The sequence below is a fragment of the Bombina bombina genome, chromosome 5 (assembly GCF_027579735.1).
Source record: "Bombina bombina isolate aBomBom1 chromosome 5, aBomBom1.pri, whole genome shotgun sequence".
Taxonomy (NCBI): Eukaryota; Metazoa; Chordata; class Amphibia; order Anura; family Bombinatoridae; genus Bombina; species Bombina bombina.
The window spans coordinates 289245651-289257669 of NC_069503.1; the positions used below are offsets into that span (position 1 = coordinate 289245651).

At 37.6% G+C, this 12019-nt stretch overlaps 1 protein-coding gene across 1 annotated transcript in view; it reads right to left on the reverse strand.

Annotated features, from left to right (window-relative positions):
- Nucleotides 1-6675: 6675 nt before the first annotated feature.
- The window catches only part of KRIT1 (KRIT1 ankyrin repeat containing), a 77828-nt gene continuing 72484 nt past the window's right edge, over nt 6676-12019 (reverse strand). Inside the window, exon 18 of the mRNA XM_053714030.1 lies at nt 6676-7024. Within this exon, the coding sequence (XP_053570005.1) occupies nt 6935-7024 (90 nt within the window). The 3' untranslated portion in view covers nt 6676-6934. The remainder of the gene's footprint in view (nt 7025-12019) is intronic.

A 12019-nucleotide genomic window follows, 5' to 3' on the forward strand; every position in this document is an offset into this window, starting at 1 on the left:
GAAGTGTTTTTCTGTTAATTGTGTGAGTCATCCATTGTCCTTTTGTAAGTCAGGATGTGATTAGAATCTGTTTAACTAACCATTGTCTGATGTTTGTCTCATTGTATATTATTTATTTCTATTTGTGTAGTAACTACCCCCATGTGTTGGAAATATATAAAAGCTGTGTTTTCTGTGCAATAAAGCAGTTCTTGTTTCACCTGAATATGCTAGTCTGTCTAGTTATTTAGGTGAGCTCCAGCTAAAATCACTTTTCCTGGGCTACATAGCAGCCTGTTCAAGGCAGAGAAAGGATTCTCAGGCAGAGCTACCCAGCCTGGTGGGAACCTGGGTACTGATGCTGTCGGGCATCGGGGTGGCTACAGGCCATGGTCACTTGGCAGCTACATAGCTGCAGTCGGCAGGGAGGAAGCAGGACCCATTGGTGGATATTTTAGAAACCTTTCATAATAGGATTGAGAGAAATCTCATGAATTTGAAAGCATCAGGGACACCCACTAAACACAATATAACCAGATCCTATTATTAAAGGAATGAATCTCATTTGTAAGTGAAAGCATATCTTGTAGTATCTGATCAAATTGTGGGCTCATTGCATCATAAATAGCTTTAACTAGTAATTGTGAGTCTGTATCCATCTTTGAAATGCTATTTTCTTCCACTATACTCTCCTGTAGTGTAGCGCCTATTTTACCCTTTTTGTCTTTTTTAGGAGCCATTACAGGCGACTTTACTTTAACAGTGAGAACAAATTTCTCCATATGTGACAAATGTAAATATTCAAAAGGAAAAAAGAAGAAAACAAAAAGTGCATATAGTGCCTATGTTCACGATAGCTGACTTTACCTCAGTTATGCTAGTCACCATCGATAATGAAACCACAATTAAACTATAAATATTTCTATATTACCTATTAGTGTCTAACCTAAGTGCATCATATCTTTCTCAGAGTTTCAAAAAATAAGAATTTAAAGTATATACCTAGATACTTATCTAAATTTAACTTAACAGTGCACCACCCTACTTTCTAGGCTCTAGATGATTGCCGGGTTAAGCATCACATGACGCATGTGACGTAGGCGTGCGTGGAGCGGCTGGAGAAGCTAGAGACACAGGGTGAGCAGCCGGGAGCCGTGTGAGCAGAGACACAGCGGAGAGCAGCCGGGAGCCGGCACAGTGAAGCCCGGTAGTAAGGGGGAAAAAGTCTACGGATCGAGGAGTTGGCAGCCGTTCCCTTAACTCCACGCCTACCTAAGTCAACGACGCCACCTCTCTTGACAAAATGTGTTAAAATGTGTTAAAGATGAGATAGTATTTTGTCTGATCTATATTTTTTTTTTCTCACTCCTTCTCTATAGCTTATGCAAGAAATTGTAAGGGTGACTTCTAAAACTGTGGTTCTTGCCATTTGGGTTTACATGTGCTGGTATTTTTGTCCACAATGAAGGTTGCAATTAATAACAGATAAGCGTTTATAAGAATTAGTTATTAGACAGGACTTTCCAAAATGTTTTAAACGTAAGACAGCAATCTGTTTGAGCCAAACTCCCCCTCCTCTCTTCATGTGAATTCTCCTGTAAGAAATTATAAGGGTGCTACTTGAAATTTTGTTTCTTGGTTACAAACATATTTTTATAGCTTGCTTTCACTGCTAATTAGTAGCGGCACAAGTTTTTAAGCTGTGTTGTTGCCTACTTGCCCATAGAATAGTTTTGTATTAAAGTGTCTATACAAGTATTAGGCATAATCATAGACCCTAGGGTCTTGAATGGTATATTTTCACTGGTACATTCCTACTTATTGAAGGACGTAATTAATATGCTACAAAGTCTAAGTTATTGCTAAAATTGTTTGCGTATTTCACTATACAAATTCCTGTTATTGCTCTATAGAGGAGAACATCAGTAGTTAATATTCCTAAGGTTCTTCCTGCCATTAATAATTTTTGGTCTTTAACAGAAATCCGACAAAATGAAGAGAACCAGGAGGCCTTCCTGTTATCTTTGGATGCAGAGAAGGCCTTTGATAGAGTGGAATGGCCGCATTTGTTTAATACCCTTAAGCAGTTTAAATTCGTAGGGCAGTTTCTTCAATTTCTAGGTAAAATCTACTCTACCCCCACCGCAAATATTTTGGTCAATGGCCTACTCTCCCCCCCCTTCACTCTGCAGAGGGGTACCCGTCAGGGTTGCCATCTATCCCCCCTACTTTTTGATTTGGCCCTGGAGCCTTTGGCCCTTAAACTAAAGCAAACATACCCAGGTATGTCTATAAATGGGCATCCACTTCACATGGCTTTATATGATGATGACATGCTTCTCTTTGTTACAAGCCCCTCTCTTCATATACCAAGGATTATAGATGTCTTACAGTTGTTTGGAGATTTTGCAGGATATAAGGTCAATATGAAAAAAATCGGAAATCTTATGGCTAACTGACCATAAATTTGACAAGTCCAAATTCCCTTTTACTGTTCAGCCCAACACTTTGACCTATTTGGGAATAGAGCTGCATAGGAACCCACATAAAATATATGACCTAAATATTACTAAAGAATGCATTCAATTACAATCTCATTTAAGAACCTGGATTAAACTCCCCCTCAGCTTAGCGGGTCGTATTAACCTTGTACAAATGTCTATTCTACCTAAGATACTATACCCACTGTTGATGTTACCCTTTCTCCTTACTAAGTGTGATCTCTTAATAACCAACAAAGCAATACAAACATTTATATGGGAAAGGGAAAAAAACTCGTATAGCAGCCTTAAAAAAGCAACAACCTTACCTTTCTGGCGGGTTGGCGCTTCCCAATCTGAAGTGGTACAACTGGGCAGCATTAATACGCCTAGCGTTAGACTGGCAATTGGGTACCGCACATTTCTCAGATGTTTTCCTGGAAGGGGCTGTTGTGGGGCCGCACTCTCTGGCGTTCCTACCATATATACCTCTCCGAGATCTCCCACCTGAACTTAAACATAACATAATGTATAAGGACACATTAAAGGTGTGGTCGCTGGCTTTGAGATACCTGGACAGGGAAGGTCCCTCCCCGAAATATATCCCTTTGATGGGCAATAAAGATTTCCCAGCGGGAAATGAGTCGGCACCATTCCACTTATGGAGAGCGTTGGGCATCAACTCTGTTGGCATATTGCTGGACCCACTTTTGCATACTGTCAGAACATTTCAAGACCTGAAGAATAAATTTGACTTGCCTAACTCTCACTTTTATGCATACCTACAGTGTAGACACTATGTTAACTCTTTAATATCGCAAGACCCTGGCTTTTGGGAGCTCTCCCCTTTTTCTATCGCACATACAGCCTTTAAATTGGGCCGCTTTTCATTATCCCCGATTTATCAGAAATTGCTTAGGCATTCTGCTGAATCTACGATGACTAATATCGAAGCTAGAATGCGAAATACAGGTATGAGAGACTTTACTGTGGACGACATTAAAAATAGTCTAGTTCTGACTAAAAAGGCTAGTATGGCAATCAAACACAGGGAGATGCAGGTTATAATCCTTCATGGGGATTATATCACCCCAGCACTTCTGACACATTGGAACCCCACTCACCCGAACTGTTGCATTAAATGTAATCTGCCTAAACCGACAATTGGCCACTACTTCTTTGACTGCCCGCTAATCAAACGCTTTTTGGCCCAGGTACAATACTGGCTTAGAATCACACTGCATTTTGACCTAGTCTTTGACTTAAAGACAGTTTTTCTGCTTACACGAGAGGGAGAGACTTGTGCCACACACCCCCTCCTGACTCTCTGTATCCTGTTAGCTCGCCAGTGCATCTCAGCTCTTTGGATCACCAAGAATCCCCTCCGGTTGTCCCAATTCAAACAAAGACTACTTAAACAACTTTTTATAGAACAACTTGATACCAAACTAGATGTAAAACGTAGACTTAAACTGTTCCTTAAAAAATGGCAGGGCTTTATAAAAGTTCTCTCTCCTTCTCTACAAAACCACATCCTAAGCCCATTCTCGCACCACAAGATATTCTTAGAAATGTCCCTCAGAGGAGATTGGAGCACTTTGAATTTTGACCACGTAAGAAACGCCCATACAGCTGGGAAGAAGTGTTAATTGAGAACTAATAGTCACAATATAAAGGAGGTTGGGGGTGGGGGAGAATTCCCCCTCATTTTTTTTTCTCTTCTATCCCTCCTCTTTCCTTTCCCCCCGTTTCCATCCCTTTGTCCCCTTCTCACTTGATTGCTAGACTTAGTTAAATGAATAGTTAAACTATGTTGTAAGGTTTATGTTAATTTTATATACAGAAAATGTAATGTGGTATTTGGGTGATCATATGGACTATTTCTCTCACTTGCCAATGTATTATGGACACATGTGCCGCATTTGGAAAGGGCCACGCACTTAAAGTCTTCTAACTTTTGATAATTATGTATATGTTTATATGAGACTCCTGCGCGAGCCTGTAAGCACAATATGTATCTGTAATTGCCATGTTTTATACATGCTTGTGAACCCAAATAATAAAAAGAATTAGGAAAAGAAAATGTTCACACAAACCACAAGGCAACCAATTTTAAATACTTTTAAAAATAATCTATTTTATCTAAACATACAAAAATACAAGAAAGAAGAATGGTTTAAGTGAAAATCAAGTTGGTTGTAATTATTGATTTTTTTAATGTGATAAATCATCTTTTTAGATTAAACGGACAGTAAATGTTAAAAAAAGTATTACACCTTAAATAAGTACTGTGTAGCTTAGAGATACCCTTAAGCTATAAAGCACATTCATTAGCTGCCATATCAAAGTAATTACCTTTGAAAACTCTTATACCTGACAAAGTGCTCCTCTGTGCAGGAAACTTGTTGAATTATATGTTCCTGGGTTGTGGTCTATTATACTTACTAACTACTAAATGGATATGGGCATTTGAAAAGGCTCTGGTAAGGTTTTCCCAGGCTGCCGTAAGCCTGCACTTTTTTTAATCTTCTATTTAGCAGCGGGTGGTACAGCCAATGAGAAAGCAGCCCATCACTCTGTTCCCTTCCTATTATGATCACTACTGATTCTGCCTGTCTGCCCGGCTTCCTGAAGCAAACAGGTCATGCATGCACAGTAAGGTGTCTCCCACAGGCAGAAAAGGAAAATATGCAACTTTCCTATTGGCTGTATCTTTCTTGGCTGAATTTATGGAAAAAAAAGTAGAACCTTGAAGGCGGTATGGGAAGTGTTACCAGAGCAAGTTAACCCTTTGCTATAGTGGCTATGAATGTGCTCAATAGCTAGGGACAACCTTTAAAGGAAGGCTATACATATATAAGAAAAACTTAAAGATGGGTTAATCCAGCACAAACTAATTTAAACCACAAATAAACAAAAGGTATATTGTTGTGTAAAGATCACAAAGAGCCACCTAGTTTGATCAGAAAAAAGGAAGCCGGAGGCGTGGGACGCCAACCTTGGGAAATTTTTTTGGCCTGCTCTGTTGGAACAGGTGAATTCAAGTGGAATCTACAGTCTATTCGGAAGGGAGACGGAGGGGCAGCTCTAGAACTGTATACATTGGTCTGGTGAGCTGTAGGCTCTTCTAGCCTTGACAAACCCGGTCTCTCATTTATTTACCCACGGAGGTTTACAGACAGACTGTTCACTTTCTGTGTGTTTATACATTAAGGATCTATGCTTTTTTGCTTGATTTTCACCCAAGTACTAATGCAATAACACGTTTTTGCAATAGCAAACTAACTAATGACTGTGTGCCTTTGCTTATACTACAGCAGACTATACCAATACTAATCTTTGCAAGACAATGGAACTGCTTTGTGTATCTGTTAACATCTTAGCACGCTGAGGACTGTGTGCATGTATATTTCAGGATACTAGCATTATTATAAGAGTGTGGAATGGATCTTCTTATTCATCACATTGTTATGCATATTGCTGTGATATATGCTAACATATGGTGATTACTATTATCTTTATGCATTGGTGTTCATGGTTTAGTCTTGAACTGCATGACAATTGTATTGCTTTAATGTGCCTTTGCTTATACCCATGGGTTTATGTTATTAATATGGTGTAGTATATACCGGTATATTTAACTATATATGGCCATAATTTTTCCAAGTACTAGGATTGCTCACATTTAATGTATATTTTCTTTTTTGATTTTTGTTACCTATAGATTTATTTTAGTTTATTGTTTAGGATTGTAATGACTTAATAAATACTTTCCTTTTTTCTGATCAAACTAGGTGGCTCTTTGTGATCTTTATACAACAATATAACTTTTGTTTATTTGTGGTTTAAATTAGTTTGTGCTGGATTAACCCATCTTTAAGTTTTTCTTAGTTAATTCATATTATAGTTCCTGAGTTCCGTGCACTGGTACACCTGTTAGTACTTGATTTATCAGGTGTTCCATTACTATTCACTTTAGAACCTTTTTTGAGCGGGTACATACTATAGCTATACATATATAACTTAACATTTACTGTCCCTTTAAGTAGAGAGCTATTGGCACTCAGTATGTTTGCCCTTTAAATGTATATAATCTTCACAGTTTTTATATTTTGACAGCATTCCTGGTTACAGTTCTTGTATATGCAACTTCTGTCTAGCATTGATACACTCTTCTTTTTTCCTTGCTTATCCTGTACAAACAAAAAAAGACCTATTGGGGTTGCTCAATCATCTCATTATTTATAACCAACTAAATAAATACATTATGGTTCTTATTACTTCAGAACAATGTGCAGCATTTCTGGTAAGCAATGGGCATCTTGAATATAAAAACAAAAATCATTAAAAAAATATTTATAGCCAACACTGATTTAATAAATGTTGCTATTTATGATAAAAAAAATAAAAAAATCCATTATTCAGTCTGTCCAGTCTCCAGACGGGGAGTGTCTATAAAGTGCTGCAGGAGTCTGTTAACCATAGCCATATCTCTCTGTTACGTTTAGGTCAGTGGGAGCAAACTGACCACTTAATTTCATCAGCAGCTTTACGACAAGGCCAGCCTGTTTGTAAGAAAAGAAAATAGCAATAGTAAGAAAAGAAGTCAAATTTACAGTTTTTTATATTACACTTTTAACAGCGAATTTTCAATTTACTTAGTATTCTCTGTACTCTGTGTTGAAAAGTATACCTAGGTAGGCTCAGGAACAGCTACTGGGAACTAGATGTGATTGATGGCTACACATATGCTTGTTGTCATTGGCTCACCAAATATGGTCAGCTAGCTCCCAGTAGTGCATTGATGCTCTTGAGCTGACTAACTCAAAACATATTCCAGACACCTGCTGAGGCTTGGCACATTGTCATTGATTTGGTAAGGAGTTCACATCAACGGTCTGCTTTATATTATGGTTTTATACTCTACTCTGGAAATCAAACATTAAAGGGACATGAAACCCAAAAATTTTACTTTCATTATTATTATAGAGAATACAATTTTTTAAAAGTTTACAAATTACTTCTATTATCCAATTTGCTTCATACTCATGACAGCACTACATGACAGGAAATAGTGCTGCCATCTAGTGCTCTTGCTAATGTATAACATTAGTACTACATGGCAGGAAATAGTGCTGCCATCTAGTGCTCTTGCTAATGTATAACATTAGTACTACATGACAAGAAATAGTGCTGCCATCTAGTGCTCTTGCTAATGTATAACATTAGTACTACATGGCAGGAAATAGTGCTGCCATCTAGTGCTCTTGCTAATGTATAACATTAGTACTACATGACAAGAAATAGTGCTGCCATCTAGTGCTCTTGCTAATGTATAACATTAGTACTACATGACAGGAAATAGTGCTGCCATCTAGTGCTCTTGCTAATGTATAACATTAGTACTACATGACAGGAAATAGTGCTGCCATCTAGTGCTCTTGCTAATGTATAACATTAGTACTACATGATAGGAAATAGTGCTGCCATCTAGTGCTCTTGCTAATGTATAACATTAGTACTACATGACAGGAAATAGTGCTTCCATCTAGTGCTCTTGCTAATGTATAACATTGTCCACTTCCTTGCTTTGAACAGCTCTTGTGTTGCTTTCACAATATGTTTTAGGTCATTGTCCATCTGTACTGTGAAGCGACGCCCTATCAGTTTTGCAGCATTTGGTTGAATCTGTGCAGATAGTGAGCCCCATACTGTTCAGAATTAAAGGGACAGTGTAGTCCAAAATAAACTTTCATGATTCAGATAGGACATGTTATTTTAAAAAAAACTTTCCAATTTACTTTTATCACCAATTTTACTTTGTTCACTTGGTATTCTGCGTTGAAAGCTAAACCTAGGTAGGCTCATATGCTAATTTCTTAGACCTTGAAGGCCGACTCTAATCTAAATGCATTTTGACAGTTTTTCACCACTAGAGGGTGTTAGTTCATGTGTGTCATATAGATAACATTGAGCTCACGCACGTGAAGTTACCTAGGAGACAGCACTGATTGGCTAAAATGCAAGTCTGTCAAAATAACTGAAATTAGGGGGCAGTTTGCAGAGGCTTAGATACAAGGTAATCACAGTGGTAAAAATGATATTAATATAACAGTGTTGGTTATGCAAAACAAGGGAATGGGTAATAAAGGGATAATCTATCATTTAAAACAATAAAAATGTGGGTGTAGACTGTCCCTTTAATTCTGCTTCTTTCAGCAGTCATATCATCAATAAGCATTAGTGACACAGTGCCTTAGATCAGGGGTCGCCAACCTTTCGGACCTCAGGTACCACTAAACTCACAATTTTGAATACCGTGGACCACCAACATTTAAAAAAAAAAAAAAAAAAAAAAAAAAAAAAAAGGTATGTATATATATATATATATATATATATATATATATATAAATATATACAGTATATACACACATACATATACACACATACTGTACATAACTAGTATAACCCTAGCTAAGTTTACATTATGTATATTTACACAATTACTGGCAATTACTGGAATTCAGGTGGAATGACTTTGTGCATGGGAAAATTATTAGAATGAAAAATAAGTAATAATTAATAATTAAAAAAAAAAAAGATGGAGGGGAGGAAGACAAACAGTGATGTAAGTCCATCTGAAGGAATTAGGAAAACTACTACCAAGAGACAGGTAAAGGGAAGAAAATAAAAAAATTCTCTCACATTTAATTTAAGATTTTCTTTTTTTATATACTTTAATTCCACTATTTCAAAGGAGGTGACACCATTAGATGAGACTAATTCCTGCTTGATGGTGTCAAGGACCACCAACATCTTCTCGTGGACCACTGGTTGGCGACCACTGCCTTAGATCATGACCTGTTCCTTCCCTTCTCCATAAACTTCCCCCCCCCCATCATCCTGGTACAGTTTGATCTTAGTTTTATCTGTCATTCTGTTTTCAGGCAAAGTCTAATCTGGCCTTCCTATTCTTGCAGCTTTTTTTTTTTTAACCTTCATGACGTCTTCTCTTGATTGTAGACTTTGACAAAGATAGATCTATCTCCTGGAGTGTGTTCCTGACTTAGCTAGATTTTATGAAGTGTTTTTTTCTTCACTGATTAAAGAATCTTGATAACATCCACCATAGTTGGTGAGGGGAAATCTCTATGCGAGTGTTGCCTCCTTTTAAATTTGCTTACCAGGCAAATATAGAAAGGGAAAATAATGTGGGATAAGCATGGGTGGAAAACAATTACAGGTAGCCCTCAGATTACGCCGGGGTTCTGTTCCTAAAGGTATAGTTGTAAAAAAATAAAACAAATTGCTGTAAAATGAACACAGTTATATAATGTGAGTTAATGGGAAGTAATGAGGTGGGTTCCAGGCCCCTCTCAAAATTGACATTAGAAATGTAATATAACAATATATGTATTGCTATAGATTATATTTAAAGCCCTCAAATGAATGCTGTAAGTTTAAAAACAGCTATATCAAAATTGTGTTTATGCTTGTGAGGCACTATCCAACAATAAGGCAGTAGGGAGTTCTTTTTATCAGCCAGTGAGCGGTCATTTTATTTCTTTGCTGCATATATAAAAAACATAATTTATGTAAGAACTTACCTGATAAATTCATTTCTTTCATATTAGCAAGAGTCCATGAGCTAGTGACGTATGGGATATACATTCCTACCAGGAGGGGCAAAGTTTCCCAAACCTCAAAATGCCTATAAATACACCCCTCACCACACCCACAAATCAGTTTAACGTATAGCCAAGAAGTGGGGTGATAAGAAAAAAATGCGAAAGCATAAAAAATAAGGAATTGGAATAATTGTGCTTTATACAAAAAAATCAGAACCACCACAAAAGGGTGGGCCTCATGGACTCTTGCTAATATGAAAGAAATGAATTTATCAGGTAAGTTCTTACATAAATTATGTTTTCTTTCATGTAATTAGCAAGAGTCCATGAGCTAGTGATGTATGGGATAATGACTACCCAAGATGTGGATCTTCCACGCAAGAGTCACTAGAGAGGGAGGGATAAAATAAAGACAGCCAATTCCGCTGAAAATAATCCACACCCAAATAAAGTTTAAATCTTATAATGAAAAAAACTGAAATTATAAGCAGAAAAATCAAACAAACAGCTGCCTGAAGTACTTTTCTACCAAAAACTGCTTCAGAAGAAGAAAACACATCAAAATGGTAGAATTTAGTAAAAGTATGCAAAGAAGACCAAGTGGCTGCTTTGCAAATCTGATCAACTGAAGCTTCATTCCTATACGCCCAGGAAGTAGAAACTGACCTAGTAGAATGAGCTGTAATCCTTTGAGGCGGAGTTTTACCCGACTCGACATAGGCATGGTGAAACAAAGATTTTAACCAAGATGCCAAAGAAATGGCAGAAGCCTTCTGACCTTTCCTAGAACCGGAAAAGATAACAAATAGACTAGAAGTCTTTCGGAAATCCTTAGTAGCTTCAACATAATATTTCAAAGCTGTAACTACATCCAAAGAATGCAACGAGTTTTCCTTAGAATTCTTAGGATTAGGACACAATGAAGGAACCACAATTTCTCTACTAATGTTGTTAGAATTCACAACCTTAGGTAAAAATTTAAAAGAAGTTCGCAACACCGCCTTATCCTGATGAAAAATCAGAAAAGGAGACTCACAAGAAAGAGCAGATAATTCAGAAACTCTTCTAGCAGAAGAGATGGCCAAAAGAAACAAAACTTTCCAAGAAAGTAATTTAATGTCCAGCGAATGCATAGGTTCAAACGGAGGAGCTTGAAGAGCCCCCAGAACCAAATTCAAACTCCAAGGAGGAGAGATTGACTTAATAACAGGTTTTATATGAGCCAAAGCTTGTACAAAACAATGAATATCAGGAAGACTAGCAATCTTTCTGTGAAAGAGAACAGAAAGAGCAGAGATTTGACCTTTCAAGGAACTTGCAGACAAACCTTATCCAAACCATCCCCAAGAAATGAAAATCTTCCAGACTCGATAATATATCTTCCTAGGTACAGTTTTACGAGCCTGTAACATAGTATTAATCACAGAGTCAGAGAAATCTCTATGATTGAGAATCAAGCGTTCAATCTCCATACCTTCAAATTTAAGGATTTGAGAACCTGATGGAAAAAAGGACCTTGCGACAGAAGGTGTGGTCTTAACGGAAGAGTCCACGGTTGGCAAGTGGCCATCCGGACAAGATCCGCATACCAAAACCTGTGAGGCCATGCTGGAGCCACCAGCAGAATAAACGAACGTTCCTTTAGAATCTTGGAAAAAGAACTATAGGCGGAAAGATATAAGCAGGATGATACTTCCAAGGAAGCGACAATGCATCCACTGCTTCCGCCTGAGGATCCCTGGATCTGGACAGATACCTGGGAAGCTTCTTGTTTAGATGAGAAGCCATCAGATCTATTTCTGGAAGTCCCCATATTTGAACAATCTGAAGAAATACCTCTGGGTGAAGAAACCATTCGCCCGGATGTAGTGTTTGGCGACTGAGATAATCCGCTTCCCAATTGTCTATACCTGGGATATAAACCGCAGAAAT